Source organism: Trachypithecus francoisi, unplaced genomic scaffold (genome assembly GCF_009764315.1).
Source record: "Trachypithecus francoisi isolate TF-2019V2 unplaced genomic scaffold, Tfra_2.0 Lachesis_group0, whole genome shotgun sequence".
Taxonomy (NCBI): domain Eukaryota; kingdom Metazoa; phylum Chordata; class Mammalia; order Primates; family Cercopithecidae; genus Trachypithecus; species Trachypithecus francoisi.
Window position 1 is genome coordinate 56,942,977 of NW_022681453.1, and position 17,080 is coordinate 56,960,056.

A 17,080-nucleotide genomic window follows, 5' to 3' on the forward strand; every position below is an offset into this window, starting at 1 on the left:
ATGAGCCAATGAAGTCTGTCTCCACGTGCATCAGTGTGACAGACACCAGGCAGACCCTCCCTTCTGCACCCCCACATGCATGCACATCTCCCCCATGCAGACAGCCAGATGCGGACCCTGGGCTCTGGCTTAAGGTCCCTGCTATGACACCTTGTGGGTGAGCCACATACCACCAGGAGGTCGTTGAACAGGAAGATTTCTCGCTGGTGTAGTCCGAGCTTCTGGGGCTTGTTTGGGTCTGGAACCTCAAAGAGACGGCAGTAGCAGACCAGCCGACGGTGGGGCAGAGAGAGCACCTGTGTGGGGAGAGGCTGTCCTGCCACGGCCGCCCAGCTCTCCTCCAGGAGCCCTGGGAGCCACAGTGGACAAGTCTAGCCCTTCAAGCTAGAAACCTGGCACGTGAGCCTTAAGTTCAAAAATGCCTTCCCTCACACACAGTGAAGAGCAGATGTGTCTTTTGGCTCATGGCAGTTTCCCGTACTCTGTTCTCAGGAGCCACTACTTAAAATCCCTTACGTCTGCTCTCCTGAAGCACTAGGGACACGCCCCTGCTTCTGCTGAGACCCCCCTTCCATTCTTTTGGGCAGGTACCAGGCTTCTTAAACTATCAAGTTCACCTGGGAGCCTCTGGCCAGACAGCGAGTCACATTTTGAGTCCCTGCAATGTGCCGGTCATACACATGAGGCCACTAAGCCCTAAAAAAGTCTTTACAGAGAGAATCTACTCTAGATGAGGAAACTGAGGTACAGAAGGTAAGTAATGACAAAACCAGGAAGTGGCAGAGCCAGGATCCAATTCCAGGTCCCAGGACTTTTCCCACCCTACCAAGCCTCCCCATAAAAGATTCCTATTGTCCTGATGCCTGAAAATCCTGAGCCAGCAGCCAACACTCTGTGGCACCTGCCCTGGCCCTGTCCTCCACTCCCCACATCTGCCTTGAACACGTCCCTGACAGCTCACGTGAGCCCTCAACATGGTCACAGCTCCAGCTGCCCTTGAGGCCGGATGCCTTAGGGCGAGGGATGGGCCATCAGGACTTGGCTCTGGGAGTGCCCAGGTTCATGCAGGACGGGGGAGACGGCCAAAGGGGTGGGATCCCCAGGATCACTGCCCTGAGGCCAGGGGCTTGACTCTGTCAGGCGTGCTCTAGGCCAAGGCTGCCTGAGTTTGGCACATCAGGGGGTTAAGATGAGGGGGGAAAATGTGGCCCAGTCTGGGGTGCTCAGATTGCAAAGGTGTGAAGGAGAGAGGATGGGAGGGTTGGGGAGCACAGGCTGGAGGTGGGAGGGGCCTGGTCTCTTGCAGGGGAAGCTGGGGAGGGTGAGGGCAGGCAGAGCTGCTTTCAGGACTGAGGGACAAAGCCAGTCCACAAGGAGGGTCATGGCAAGCGGCCTGGTCACCCTGTGTGCATGTGCCCTGGGGTGTGTGGGCACACTACAAAGCTATGGCAGAGGATGGGTCCTGGGGGTGAAGAGGCGGGCACTGGGAGAGCCTGGGGCATGGGATGTGGGGGACAGAGCACAGAGCAGGGTCAGGTAGCGGACAGGGCAGGGCCTCAGAGGACACACCGGGGTCTGTTTCAGACGCAGGGTCTGGGGGCTGGCCTCAACAGGGCACCGACAAGAAGCAGCCGGAGTCTCCCCTGACAGCACAGCCTCAGGGCCTGCAGAGATCAGAGGCTGGGGTAATTATGAACACCTGATTCCTCAGCGCCCCAGCAACGAACTCAAGCGGCCAGCACTCGGGCTCTGGGAGTCTGGGGAGCCGGAGACTGGCTGATGCTGGACCTTCCTAGTGCAGTGGGCTACCCACAAAGGTAAAAGCAGAGAAATACTCACACAGCCGAGCCCAGGATGCAGGGATCCGATCTGTGGGAGAATGTGAAACCAACAAAAGGGTGTTCATGTTTCAAAGCCACGCCCAGGCCAATGCTGCAAGTGCCCCCTCCCTACACCTCCCCTTGGGCTCCACCCAGCCAGTATGTGGGGGACCTGCTCTGGAGAGATCTCTGAGGGGTCCCAGGGGACTCCTGGACCACCCAGGAAAGCCCACCAGTCTCAGGGGCCCAGAACTCAGCCACTGCACAACCCTGGCCTGCTGGACTAGTAAGCGCCTCAGCTCTCTTCAGATTGTAATGCAGAGCCAATAGCTGTTATTCCCAAATATGACAGGAGCCACTTGAAAAAACCCCAAGCCCTGGCTGGCAGAATTCACCAGCCCTGCTGGAAGGGACCACACGGAGTGGGGTGGGTGGGAGTGAGAAGGCCTGGCAGGCAGCCCCGCCCAGGTGGTGCTGGGGCCCACCACGTACCAGGGCCCATGACATACCGGTTTCTTCCCCACAATGAGCTTCTCCACCTTCTGCACCTGGGATACATGGTCCTCATTGGTCTTCAGCTCTCGCTTACGGATCCGTTCATAGATCCCGATCAGCATCTCCCGGGGAATGTCCTCACCATCGTCCACACCTGGGCAGGGGATGCAGCTGGATATCAGGGTGGGCCCCAGGCTCACTCAATTTACCAGTTTCTAAAGCAAATCAGAGGAGCGAACCTTCCACCAGACCCAACAGAACAGGCAGGCCCACAGCAACAGGACATTTTCAGTCAACACAAATTTCCTCAGTCCTCCTACCAGAATGGGCCCAGTACATCTGACCCGGACTAGTAGGCGATGGGTGTCAGGGGCTGAGCCACCTCTAAGCCATGTTCAGAGGGCTTTATAAATGCTACCCTGCTCCATGCTAACCACAGCCCTTCAAAGTGGGTATAATCATCTCCATTACCCAGATGGGAAGACTGAGGCTGAGGTGTGGGGAGGCTGGGGTTTGTGAGTTTGGGATCCGATGGACCTGGGGCCACGTCCTACTTTCACACTTACTAGCTGTGTGACTATGGGCGAGTGCGTCACCCATGCTTGGTGTCCTCCTCTAAAACAGGTTGCCCACAACACAGGCTTGTCATGAGGAAATGAGGGGCGCCTGGGGCGTGCCCAGCTCTGCATCTGAGCAGTGAGAGTGCTGCAGTGGCTGCTGTTGCTGGCCCACATCATCCGGGCAGAGACTGGAGGCTGGGCTCTGACCCAGGGCTGCCCTAACCACAAGCACACACCACTTCTTTCTTCCTCCCCACTCTGAAAACTGCTGTGAGCAGAGAAACAGCCCTGTACATGCGGGAAATGCAAACTCGTTTTGCAGTGAGCTCCAGCCTCATCCCTCTGCCAGGCTGCAGTCCAAAGGGCTGCAGGGCTTGGGGAAGACGGACCTCCCACAGATGGCTAGCAGGACAGGAGATGCTCCAACCCGGGGTAGGCAACCTGGCAATGCCTGCCCAAATGATAAGTTCTAGCACCCTCTGGTACACTGACTGCATTTGGGGAACTTATCCCATGGGAAATGAGACACATACAAGGTTATTGCAGCACTGTTTCCAAATGGCAAAAGGCTGGAAGTAACCCGTGTACCCATTAACAGGAGAGTGCTCACCAATCATTCCACATCAGCACAACAGACTACTTACTACGCACCTGTCAGGAACAGTGAAGAAGGCCACAGTAAAGCACATGGGCCATTTCTCTTAGATTTAGTAAGTGAGAAAAAGCAAGGTGCAAAGTAGCAGGGGGTAAAACCATTCCTGTATATATACACTTGCATGAGCGGAGCACAACTGGGGGCACGGCCAGGAGAAGCCAAAATCAAGGACCTTCAGGGGCAGAGGCTATGCCCTGAGCACGCGGGGTAGGGTGGGAAGGAAACTCTGCTAGGCACCTTCCAGTATATTTTTCCCCCTAAATAGACATTAGTTTTAGAGCAGTTTTAGGTTCTCAGCAAAACTGAGCAGAAGGCAGATTTACCCCCCAACACTCATAGCCACCCCCGCTGTTGCCATCCTCACCAGAGTGCTCCATTGGCACAATGATGAGCCCACACTGATGCATCAGCGTTACCCGAGGTCCACGTTTTAGATTAGGGTCCACTCTGCGTGTTGTGATTCTGCGGGTTTGGGCAAACGTAGAACGACCCTTATCCACCATTATAGCACCACACAGAACAGTGTCACCATTCTAAAAATCCTGATTTCCGCATACGCACCCCCCACCCCCCCAGCTCCTGGCAGCCACTCATCCTTTTCCTGTCTTCATAGTTTTGCCTTTTCCAGAATGTCATGGAGTTGGACTCACATAACACGCAGCCTGCTTAGACTGGCCTCTTTCACTCAGTGCTACATACTTCAGGTTCCTCCACATCTCTTCATGGTCGATAGCTCACTTCTCTTTCGTGCTGAGCACTATTCCACTGTCTGGAGGCATGCAGTTTATTTATCCCTTCACCTGCTCAAGGACGTCTGGTGGTTGCCACGTTTTGACAGTTTTGAATAGAGCTGCCATAAGCATCTGTGTGCAGGTTTTTCCGTGGGCCTAAGTTTTCAGTTCATTTGGGTAAATATCAAGGAGCACAACTGCTGGATCATATTACTTTCCGGCTTTCAAACTATGTAAATATCCATTTAAAAAAATAAACTAAAAAATCCAAAAACTTTAATAACAAGGAAAGACTCCTGGACTGGCTTCCGTGGTGAGCTACTCCTCCTTCACAGTCCTCCAGCCCCCAGGGCTCTCCTGCTGCAGGACCCACCGGACAAACTGGGGTGACCCACTCAAGAGAGGATGTGTGTTGGGGTGGAGATGAGGATTTCCCTACAAAAAGAACAGGCTATCCGTGCGCTCGGCACAGAGCACCAGGCTGGTTCCGGGAGTCCAGGGACCTGCCTTGCCTCTGCCATTTCCTGGCTGATGTGACCCTGGGCAGGTCCCTGCCTTCTCTGAGCCCTGATCACCCCTTCTGAAGTATGAGAAGATGAGAAAGAACGTCCTTGGGCTCCAGGCTGAAAAGGGGTGACTTGGTGGGGACAGCCCAGGCTTGGGAGACAGAACCTGCAGCTCCCTCCTTGGGAATGCGGTGCTCAGCCCCTTCCGTGGGAAGTGGGGAGGCTCCTGCCACCCTGTCATCCAGACAGCTGGCAGGACTGGGTGCAATCATGGACAGGAACCACAGAGCCGCTGCCACGGGGGGATGGACAGGCCACCACCTGACTCAGCAGCCCTGCCCCGCCAATCCTTCTCTGCTCTAGGCCAGTCGTTTCTGGTTCCTCCTGTTATTTCTCATCCAGCACGTCCCAGATGACATGCAGGAGGTTCTAAAATAAGGAAAAAAAACCACCTGTTCGGGCATGGTGGCTCTAGCCTTTAATCGCAGCACTTTGGGAGGCCAAGGTGGGAGGATCGCTTGAGGCCAAGGGGTTCAAGACTAGCCTGGACAACATAGTGAGACCCTACCTCTAGAAAAAATAAAAATTAAAAATTAAAAATTAGCCAGGCATGGCGGTCCACGCCTGTGGTCCCAGCTACCTGGCAGGCTGAGGCAGGATGATCTCTTGAGCCTGGGACGTCAAGGCTGAAGTGAGGTATGATTGCACCACTGCACTCCAGGCTGCACGACAAAGGAAGACCGTGTCTAAACAATCAGAGACCCTCACACTCTCCCTAGGCTGCCAGAGGGACCTCTAAAGATAAATAAATAAATAAATTAATTAAAACAAATCAGAGACCCTCAAACTCTCCCTGGGCTGCCAACAGCATGCAGCACACAGCTGGCTTTCCTGGAGGTGATGAGTGGCCAGCCTGCATCAGGTATAACGTGGGAGTCTGTGAATCCCAGAAACAGGCTCGGCCCCATGAGAAGGGAGGCTCAGGGTGAGGGAGGCCCCGGGTGGATGTAGAGGAGGCCCCGGCCTCCTGGCTGCTGCTTGGACACCTGGGCCTGGGAGTGCCTCTGTTGCACCACCGAAGTGTCCACTGGTGGCTCTCAGGAGCTCTCAAGATGCCTTAGTTCCCAGGAACTACAGACTTGATGGACTTGGGGCCTGCAATGCCCCTCAGACCTTGCAAGAGGCCACATGCAGTGACTGCTGGGTGCAGAGAATGGCTGTCCATGAGCTCTGAGCCATGCCCCAGCCTGCTCAGCATCCCTTCCTGCCTCCCAAGGGAGGTGGCAGAACCACTCAGGTCTTAGAGCCTAGCTCAGGTGTCATCTCCCTGTGGTCTCTGCTGCCTGGGGATCCTGCCACAGTGGCACCCACCACCAGGAGAACGGGAGGGCACCTAAAGACCCTGAAGTGGAGCTGGAGCTGCTCCCTGGAAAGTGACCCTGTCCAAGGAGAAGGGACGGCAGAACCACTGTTGAATAAACTAAGAATGAACAGCTTTGTCAGTTCCACATGCTCTTAGAGCCAGGCTGGATTCACACTGGCTCTTCTTTGCTTTTATAAACAGTGACACCCTTTCCAAGGAACCCTCAGTCCCTGTCCTTTCAACCCACCCTCAGCTCTTGCAGCCAGGGTTCCCACAGGGACTGAAGGATGCAGTGCCTTCCTCCTTCCTTCCGAGGACCTCGGAGCACACAAGGGACACACTGGGCTGGCATGGAGCTGCCTGGGGGAATGTCACGGCCTTTTAGCTCCTTTCCCGTCTCTGATCATGCAAGGAGGCCTCGCTTCCCGCAGACCCTGCACCCACACCTCCCGGCACATGCCCACCTCCCAGGGGACAGGGAGTCGGGTCTGTACTCCACCGCCAGCAGCGGGAAGCCGCACTGGCTAGAACTCAGCAGCATTGCTTTCTTTTCATTGTATTTATTTTTATAATTACTTTCTACATTTGGCAAATGCTACTCATTCTCCATTTACAGTAGTGATATCAAGTCCCCTTTTAAAATATATTACTTTTAGGTAAAGACACACAGAAAAAGGCTAGTTTCATCCTTCAAGGGCAAGCTAACAGCATCACCTTCTCCGTGAGGAAGGTTTCCCAACACCTCGAGACCCTGGCCTGTGTCATGCAGCCTGTGTCCCACAGGGGCTCCTCTAAGGCAGTGCTCTTCCCAGTCATCTGTGCTGTGCTCCCCAAAGGTCCCTCCATGCCAGACCCTGGATGCTGGAGCCCAGCTCCCCAGCTGGAGGCTGCCTCATGTCCCTGTCTGCCCTCACACCTGGGGAGGGCCTGGCTGGGGCAGGTGCTGAAGCAAGTCTGTGGTTGGCTGACCACCCAGGACAGCTTACCTCGGAGGTTCTTGATGAAGTCCTCCAGCTTCATTTTCCGCTCGGGCTTGACATTGGGGCTGTACATGTCGGTGTTCAGCAGGATGATGGCGAAGGCCAGGATGAAAATGGTGTCTGGGTTCCGGAACTGCCGTACCACCCCGGGGTTGCAGATGCAGTAGCGCTGGCTGCAGACCAGGAGGGAGGGGGTCAGAGCCATGGCGCAGCAAGTGACATGGCCCCTCTCTCACCAGCTGAGGCTGTCACGTACTGCTGAGCCTCAGTTCCTGCTTCTGGTGAGCAAGGATCACGCCTGCCTGTCGGAGGTGGCCCTGACTACGCACTCGCCCTCCTTTCTCTACTGCAGTCCCTCCTACCCTGGATTATAGCCAGGCACACGGCCGTCCTGGGGAGGACTGTATTTCCCAGCTCCCAGGAGCTCAGAGTAGCCACACCACCACGTTCGGCCCATGGGATGTGAACAGATGTGATGTGAGTGCCTGTAAGGCTGGGCCCCTCTTCCCGCTGCCTGCAATGGGGATGTTACAGTGGGTGTCAGGCCTGTCCTCCGGGACCCTGAGGAGAAAGCAGCCCAGGCCACCTCCACACCAGCTCAGAGGGAGCAGCACCCCACCTTGTCTCAGCCATGGCTACTGAGGGGCCTCAGGTTCAACAGCTGTGGACAAGAACAGCCCCCTGCGTTGGAATCAGCCCGCTTGCCGCTCCCACTGCCACTCCAGGGGCCCCTCCACTGCTGACCTCATGGAGGGACAGGTGACAAGAGGCAGGGACAGAGTAGAGGAGTAGAGGAGCCAGGCAAAGTACCAGGACTGAGGCTCAGGAGCCCAGCTTAGTGCCCTCTCCTCCAGGAAGCCGTCCTGGAAGGAAGCAGGTGCATGCTGCCTCCCGCCAGGGCCCTGGGGTTGTCCTCCCTCTGTGTCCTCAATCCTCCTGGCCCCACCACCAGGGTGGAGCCCAGAGGGCTGGGTCAGCAGCTGACCTGTGCTGCCCACACCCAGCATCGAACATGCAGGCTCCTACACAGCCAGTCTGCACGTGATCCCAGAATGGATGACTGTGTAGTGACCTCGAGCTCACTGTTGTGTCAGGAGCTGGGCAAAGTGTGCCCACATGTCCTGTGTCGGTCCATCCTTGCACCCCTTTCTAGGATGTGTGCTATTGTTATTCAACTTCACAGGTGAAGAAATGAGGCATGGAGAAGTTAAGAAACCAGCACAGGGCCACACAACCAGTAAGTGGTGGAGTCGGTGACTGAATCAGGCTTCTGGCTCTCTGGCTTGCGCTGAGTCACTGTGCCCCTCCTTGTGAATGAGCAAATGAATGACTAGATAGATGGACTTGTGGATGAATGCAGAGCTCGGGGGGAATTGGAGGAAGAGCATTCAGAATCCCGATTTGAACAGACAGAATCCTAGCAGTCGCAATCATAACCTCTTTCAACTTCAGTTTCCTCATCTTCACAAGCAGAATAATCGGTACAGTCTCCTCTACCCCCACCACCTCACAATGGCTGAAAGGAGCCCGACATAGTGCCTGGAACGTAGACTGGGCCACTACAGTCACCCCCAAAGCAACATTCAGCGACACCTGGCCCTGTCTAGGGATGGTGGGGATGCAGTCTTTGGTCCATCTTCAGGCCCTGAAGCTGGGGACACCATCCTCCCTCGATGCAGCACCCCCAGCCAGCCTGGGCCCCACCTGAACGCCTCGATGAGCCGCTCCACTTTCTGAGCCTCCCCTTGGACACGGATGTGCGCCTGGAATTTCCTGAGGGCCTCGTCCAGCTCCATGGTAGAGAAGTCCATCTCATCCACCACGCAGCTGGAATAGAGACAGACAGCCCCGCATGAGCACCCCTTGCAGGTGTGACATGCCCAGCCCACACCCAGGTGGTGGTGCCTGGAGCCCAGGGAATGGGCTGCCTCCTGGTAGGGAGGGCCCCTGCCGGACTCCAACCAATCAGCCAAGAGCCCTCAGAATGCAGCAAAAAGGCTTCTGGGGAGCCGTGAAGCCCCTGGAACTGTAGGGAAGCATGTGTGCCTATATTTATGTGGGCAGTTTTCCCAGTGGGGCAGAGCATATGGTTATCTGGATCAAAGCCTTTCCCAACAGACAAGCAATTTTTTTTTTTTTTTTTTTAGGCGGAGTCTCGCTCTGTCACCCAGACTGGAGTGCAGTGGCGCAATCTCGGCTCACTGCAAGCTCCGCCTCCCGGGTTCACGCCATTCTCCTGCCTCAGCCTCCCAAGTAGCTGGGACTACAGGTGCCCGCCACCTCGCCCGGCTAGTTTTTTGTATTTTTAGTAGAGACGGGGTTTCACCATGTTAGCCAGGATGGTCTCGATCTCCTGACCTCGTGATCCGCCCGTCTCGGCCTCCCAAAGTGCTGGGATTACAGGCTTGAGCCACCGCGCCCGGCCAATTTTTTTTTTTTTGAGATGGAGTCTCGTTCGTCGCCCAGGCTAAAGTGCAGTGGCGCAATCTCAGCTCACTGCAAGCTCCGCCTCCCAGGTTCACGCCATTCTCCTGCCTCAGCCTCTCCAGTAGCTAGGACTACAGGCGCCCACCACCATGCCTGGCTAATTTTTTGTATTTTTATAGATATGGGGTTTCACTGTGCTAGCCAGGATGGTCTCGATCTCCTGACCTCATGATCTGCCTGCCTTGGCCTCCCAAAGTGCTGGGATTACAGGCGTGAGCCACCGCGCCCAGCCGAGACAAGCATTTTTAAGCATAGCCCTCACCAGGCACACAGTGGACGCTACGGTGAGTCTCCTCTCCTTCTGCATGGGGTCGGGGAGTTCACTGCCATTTTCACAGTGAAGAAAGGGTGCCCAGGGTGTTGACTTTCAGAATAAGCCCTTGTGGGGAGAGTATCGGGGTGGTGGGCTGGGTTTTGCAGGTGCTTTTCCAGGGACTTGAAAGGGCCATGCACCCTCATCTGTGGGGGAGTGCCTAGAGGGGCGGCTGATGGTCTATACATTCTTCCCATGGCTCTACACCGGCACACCCTTCCAGTCCCTCCTATGGTGACCCCAGAACAGAGAAGATGGGGTCTGCACCAGGAGCCCTGGGGCAGGCTCCAGCTTCTGGCCTAGCTCCCTAATGACGTTGCAGTCACTACCGTGGGGCAGAGGCCTGGCCACACAGGGCCTGACCCCTCTCCCAGGGCCATCCCCACATGGGGAGATGCAGCTGCTCCCACCCTCCTCTGAGTACTCAAGGTGTCCTGGGGCAACAGCCTTGGAGGTGGCTTCAGAGCAGTGGGGAGAGAGCAAGCAGGGAGCAGGCAGGAGGATTTGCTGGGCAGCAGGAGCAGCGGCCCTGTAGATGCCTGGTGTGGTGGCCTGGGGGAGCCAGCCACTTCCTGAGGCCACTGCTATTTTCTGAATGAGGAGAACAATATGCGGATTTCCTAAGGACCAGGAACCGGTTTGGAGCGGGGAATGGCTGCAGGGGATGGGGGCTGGAGCTGGGCATTCACCAAGGAGCTCATGGGCTTTCCTCGGACCTTTCCTCATGCTTGCTTCAAAGAGGGGAGAGGGCAGTAGCCATCCTAACAATACAGCAGGCTTCTCCAGGTGCTGAGCAGGGAGAAAGATGCCCGGCCTGTGCATGCTTGGCCGACCAAGGACACAGACATTCTGCTGGTGCCTGCCATGTGCTGGCCACATTTAGCCTCCTGGGCGTGGGGCGGGACTACATGAGTGCCTGTGTGTGTGAGTCCGTGTATGTGGGGGTGTGTGCCCAGGCCAGCCCCTCCCACTCTGAGCCTTGGTTTCCCCACCCATGAGACAAAAGGGGCGACGGCACCCGCTGCCTCCTAGGGAAGCAGCAGAGACCGCAGGCGCACTGGCCAGCCCCAGGGAACGTGAGGCCTCGTGCTCCAGGGGGTGCTGTTCCCGGGCACCTGCTCCCCAGCCCTCGCTGGTCCCCTCGGCTGCACATGGGCAGGGCTGGGCGGCTAGAAGGGACTGCCTCTGGATGGCCAACACTTCACCCTGCTCTGAATGCTCTTCCTGGCCCACCCTTCTGGCTCAGGGAGTTGGGAATCCATTTTTCAGAAGGGTTTCAAGTAGCTGACAGTGTTGTGCTCACCAGTTCTCTAAGCTGGGGGGAGCTGTGGAATCAGGAGGTGGGGGTAGGACGCACAGCCCAAATATCCCAGCCAGGAGAATAAGGCGGGGCAGAGTGTGGCATGGGCCGCCCACAGGGAGGCAGGTCACTTGATCCAGCTCCTGACCGCTCTCCCCAGGGGCGAGTCAGGAACAGATACGGCATGCAGTCCATGTAGGAGGACGATAGCCAGGCCAGGGGAAAGTGCCCTGACCTCCAGCTGCCTGCTCCTGCCAGCCCTTCCATGAGTGACTGCAGGAACATGGGTCACTGAGGGCTGTGATGCTTGGTGCCAGGTTGGATAAACCGTGCTTAGGGACAGAAGGGAGGAGCGGCCGAAGGTACATGCCCGAAGGTGGGCGGACAGGCAGTGGGGTCCACATGTGGGATGGTGCGTTGGAGGGCAGGTGCCCACTTGCATGCTGTACAGATGTGGGGTATCTGCATGTGTGTGTCTAGGAGTTAGAGAGAAGGGGGTGCCCAGCACATGTCCCGGCAAGTAGGGTGGGCCTGACCCTGTGTGTGCCCATGCGTAACACAGGGTGCGTGAGGGCGTGTGTGGAATCAAGTCCCACCCCTGCCGCAGAACTCACTCGAGCACGTCGCGGTTGAACTGCTTCTGCCGGTTGCCCAGGAACTCGCCGATCATCTGCCGGCTGAGGCCCTTGCGCTGCAGCAGGAAGTGGGCTACCCCGACGGGTGTGTCGGGCACAAAGCCACGCTCGATGAGGTACTGGACTCCCTTCTCAGGCTTCCTGGGGTAGGATGAGAGGCACACTCAGCACCAGCTGCCCGGCTGCCAGCCAGGCACCTGGAGGGGATCTCCGCTCAGTGGACAGTCGACATTCTCCCTCCCTGCCCACCTGTACCGGCCCTCATCCCCGTAGGCATTCAGGGGTGTTTAGTTCCATCTCCTGCCTGGGTGGGAACTCAAGAGCCCAGGCTGGCACCGGAAGACCCTGGGCTCCAGGCATCCTGCCCTGTCCCAAACCCAAATGTGGGGGACCTGGTACAAACACCTTCACCTAGACTCGCCCAGACCTTGTACAAAGAATGGGCTGGGCTGGTTGCAGGGGTGCTTCTGTGAGTGCTGGAGATGGACCATCACTCCCCTGCCCTGCCTGCAGCCCCTTCTCGGCTGCCCGGTACTGGCCCCAAACGCCCGCACACACATTCAGGACCGGGTTCCCTGTCTGGCCCAAATCCCTGCTCCCCTCAGCGTGAAAGCCGCTGTGCCAGGCTGCTCTTCTGAGCAGACTGGAACCCTCTGTCTGCCAACGGGTAATAAAGCACAGCAACCACAGCACCTGCAGGGAGCAACTGCTCTGTGCCGCCGCTGTTGAGGCGCCCTGTGCACACTAATTCATTCAATTCCCACTCCGGGAGGTCAGCACTCTGGTTACCTGTGGTGCGCAGGAGCCCAGACTTGGGAGCCTGACACCATATGACCTTTCAGGGGTCCTGGCTTCCCCTGTTGTAAACACTGAGGAAGTAGTCAGATGCCTGCGATGACGCACTCAGTAATGATGAAGGTGCAGAGAGGCAGCGTTTCTAGCTGGAGGTCACAGTGCCAGTGGCAGGGCTGGCCCTGCACGGCTGAGTGTGTCCACTGGAGACCGGACCCCCAGAGCATGGATCATTCCACTGATTCAAGCCTCTCGGTGCCCAAGGTGTGTGCAGAACCAGGCCTGAGCAGGGATGTGCATGGTGCACGTGTCGTGGGCTGATGGGGCCTAGTGCCAGGCCAGAGCACTCCTGGTCTGCACCTGGCCAGGTGTCTGTAGGGCCAGGCAGGCTGTGGGGACACGGCACTGACCGTGCCGCTCACACCAACCCTGGGAGCAGGCCCTGCCTCCCTGTGGCACTCCGGCACGTGTGAGAGGTGTGTGAGGGGCCGGCTGTGTGAGCCCTGGCAGGCCCCTTCTCCCTTTGGGCCTCAGATGTCCTGCCCATCTTGTGGTAGGTCTCTTGCTTGGCTGACCTGGCAGGGTGGTCCTGGTGGTCAAAGGAGAGAGATTGGGCCAGGCGTGGTGGCTCACACCTGTAATTCCAGCACTTTGGGAAGCTGAAGTAGGTTGATCACCTGAGGTCGGGAGTTCCAGACCAGCTTGGCCAACATGGTGAAATCCCATCTCTACTAAAAATCCAAAATTAGCCAGGCGTGGTGGCTCACACCTGTAATCCCAGCTACTCGGGAGGCTGAGGCAGGAGAATCATTTGAACTCGTGAGGCACAAGTTACAGCGAGCTGAGATTGTACCACTGCACTCCAGCCCACGCGACAAGAGCAAGACTCTGTCTCAAAAAAAAAACCAAAAAAACAAAACAAAAAAAACCAGGCTGGTGTGAGAGGGCTTTGAAGATGGCCACACATGTGACCCCAGAGGATGGGGTTCTCTATGGAGTTTGCCAGGTCACTCTGGGAGCTGTATGGAGCCATCAGGCCAGACTGCCTCCACGTCCCCTTGGCCCAAGTCCTCAGAGTCACCGACAGCTGTCAAGTGGTTGGGGACACAGGGACATGTGCTTCCTCAAGAGTCCATGAGGGGTCCAGTGTGGCTTGGGCCTCCTTGCCTCATGGCACACCCAGAACCTGTGCTGGGGTATAATCGGCCGGGTCATCCACTAACTGGGGGGCTGGGCCTGACCCCTTGCCCCAGCAGGTAGAGGTCAGCATTCTTCTGTCCCCAGGGTAGGGGGAACGGAGATGAAAGCCGGTGTCCACCCGCCCCATAACTGCACAGCTTCTGGCTGACAACAGCGCCCTGTGGACACTGTATTTCCACGTGTAAGTGAAAGGAAGCCTCCTGGCTGCAAGGTGACCCTGCTATTTTTACCCTAGGATGGCCACACCCATAAGCTTGTCCCCAGGAGTGTGGCAGGGAGCAGCCACTAGCTGGCTTGGTCCTGGCACAGAAGTGGTAATGGAGTGGCCCCATTCCTACCTGTCCCAGGGACCCAGGACGGAAGGACCAGCGTTTCACTGTTTACAAGATCACATGCCTTGCTATGCTTCAGGGGTCTCCAACCAAGAACTGCTCCAATGCCCCAAGCCTCTACAGCCATGGCCAGAGCAGATTCTGGGTCCTCACCATCCTGCTCCATGCCAGCCCCAGACCACACCCTTCTCTCCCTCCCTCAGCTTCCAGGTGAGGGGTTGCCATGGCTCACCTACAGTTGGGTTTTCTTTGGCCTACACACTGTTAACAGAAAGCATTCCAGTTAGTTGCCAGTATTTAAAAACTGGAAGAGTGTACAAAAAATCTGGATTTCTGGCTTCTGAAAAATCAGACCTTCTGGCATCCCTGGGCCTTTGCTCCCTGGACCCCATGGCTGTGACTACGGGAGCTGGGCTGGGCTATCCCCACCCCCTGCTGCCTGGTCCCTTCCCCACACAGGTGCATGCTCTGACTCCACCCAGGCTGTCTGGTCCCTCCAGGCCACTGCTGCAGTGACCAGGTCCAGGCCCAGCTGGGTCCTGCCTGGTCACTTCCCTGGGCAGCAGCTGCTCTTTTTTTTTATTTTGCCTCCATCCACTCTCTGGTGTTGACGTGCCACATCCAGGGACTTCCAGGACAAGGCTCCTTAGCCCTGGAGGTGCTCAGAGCACAGAGGGAAGAGGGGAAGGCGCTGTGGGAAGTGGGCATGTGAGCTCTTCAGGATTAGGTGAGCACCATGTGTCTGCTGGGCCAGGCACCTCTTGGTGAACACTGGCTGGGAGTAAGCCATGGGCCCCTGTGGGTACAGTTGAGAGGCCTAGTCTGGGCAGGGGGCAGGGGACAGAGACTGAGGGATCAGGTAATTTTCTGGGAAGAGGTGACAGTGAGGACAAAGGCCCTGAGGTGGGTGGGGAGATCGGAGAGGCTATTCCAGGGTTGAGCATAGGGACCCCGGGGGAAGGCAAAGGGGGCAGTGGGCCGGCGGGCAGACCACACTGTGCTGCAGGCCATGGAGAGGGGTCTGGCTTTCTCCCGAGTGGGCTGAGAAGCCCCGGCGTGCTGTGAAGAGGGGGGTGATGGGGGTCCTAAGTCCACATGGGCGATGCCATGCTGAGGAGGTCGCGGACCAGGGCCCAGCTGGCAGCTGAGTGAGGGGCTCCTGTGGGCACCCAGCCATGCTGCAGCAGAGGTGCAAGGGGAATGGGTCGAGGACACCGTCTGAGGGCAGAGGTGTCGATATCTGCTGATGGATCTGGGTGGGGGGTGGCCGAGGTGGGGACAGTGGTGGTAGGAACAAGAAGGACAAGGAGCAGTGAGTCCAGGATGGCATCAGCTTTTAGCCTGAACCTAGTGCAGGGAATGGATTCCACCCGGCAGGCCTCAAGGGCGATATCGCAGAAGTGAGGATGCTCAGTGAGGGTGCCTGGGCCAGTGATGAGGAGCTCGCCACTCACCTGAGGGGAACTTCGGAGAAGCTGCAGCTGGACAGCCAGGGCCAGCTCCAGGGTGGGGCTGGGAGTCCCCCCAAGGCTCCCTACAGGAGGGACAGGTCCTCAACAGCCTCCCTGACAGCAGACGGCCGGGGCACTGGGCATTTACTAGTGGGAATCCCCTGCTACCTAGACCTTGCTACCCTCCCCTACTCCTAGCCTGTGTAATGAAGCCCTTCCTTCCCCAATCTGTCCTTGGTGGCCCTGCTGGGTGGCGAGTTCTCCATCCACCTGCGCCCCACCTCACAGAGCTCCACGAGGTCTGCCAAGCATCACACAGGCCAAAGGTGGCCCACTGGTGTGGCCTCGGACCCCCACCGCCTCCTCTCGCAACAGGACTTTACTTTCCCGCCTGCCCTGGGGAGTGGGCTGCAGGACATGCTTCAGCCACTGAACTGTGAGCTGAGGGGTCTGTGTCACTTCAAGGGGGAAGCTGTGCGGTCCCCTATGGACACCCACCTCCTTCATTCATTCCACAAACATTTATCAAGCACCTACCCTGGCCAGGTGCTATGCTAGCACAGTTATGGTCCCCATCCTCAAAAAACATGCTTTCTAGTTAGAGAGGGATACAGAAGGAGATAAAAAGTCCAAGAATATGCTACAGCACAAGTATCAGGGGCATGGCTGGAAGAGCCAAGAAGCCCGTACTTCCGTCTCAGCTCCACTTCTGGCTGGGCAACCCAGGGTGAGTAACTTAGCCTCTCTGTCTCTGTATAATGGGGATGACAACAGTTCACACAACAGAGTTACTGTGAAGAATCCATGAGTTCGTACTCATAAAGCACCATACCTCAGGCCTCAGAAACCATTTCAGGCTTCACAGCTGGAAGAAGAGGCCTGGGCTGGAAGAATCCACCCAAGGTGATGCCACAGAAAGCTGGGATGGCATCGACTTCAGCTGGAAGGGGCAGAAGGACGGGCAGGAAAGCCCACCCTGACGAGATGGCATTAGGCCTGGGCAGGTCCCTGGTGGAGGGAACGGCCAATGCAAAAATCTTGAAAGGTAACAAAATGGGGGCATAGAAGGGTCAAAAAACTGGCTCCAGCAAGATGAAGGGTGCTGCGACTTATAATTCATGCTTCTGCCCCAGAAGTCCCTAAAAATTCCCTCTACCCTCCAGATGCCCTTCCTGCTGCTGAAAATCCACTCTGTCTAACTCTGCAGTGACTCATCCCCACAGTCCCTCTGTGTACACCCGTTACTCTTTCTTTAGCTCTTCTTGGTTCTACCCTGTAAGGATCCAGCATTAACAAGTGCTACCTGTAACATTCTCACCATCTATACCTGACCCACCTGTGTACCCCTGGCCCTGCTGCCCCCTAAAATGCCCCAGCAGGCAGTGTTGTCGGAGGCTTCTGACTCCATCCCTGCTGTGTGCTCCCAGGTCTGGCCTTAGCTGCCTCCTCTAAAGCTGGCT

At 57.0% G+C, this 17,080-nt stretch overlaps 1 protein-coding gene across 10 annotated transcripts in view; it reads right to left on the minus strand.

The window, feature by feature from the left end:
• Positions 1–17,080, minus strand: part of IQSEC1 (IQ motif and Sec7 domain ArfGEF 1) — a 396,118-nt gene that overhangs the window by 16,015 nt on the left and 363,023 nt on the right. For all 10 annotated transcript variants that reach the window (XM_033210757.1, XM_033210761.1, XM_033210766.1 and 7 more), the window contains 6 exons: positions 11,825–11,986; positions 8,815–8,937; positions 7,117–7,283; positions 2,330–2,469; positions 1,840–1,869; positions 171–296 (listed from right to left, as the gene is read on the minus strand). In XM_033210757.1, the coding sequence (XP_033066648.1) occupies positions 171–296; positions 1,840–1,869; positions 2,330–2,469; positions 7,117–7,283; positions 8,815–8,937; positions 11,825–11,986 (748 nt within the window). The remainder of the gene's footprint in view (positions 1–170; positions 297–1,839; positions 1,870–2,329; positions 2,470–7,116; positions 7,284–8,814; positions 8,938–11,824; positions 11,987–17,080) is intronic.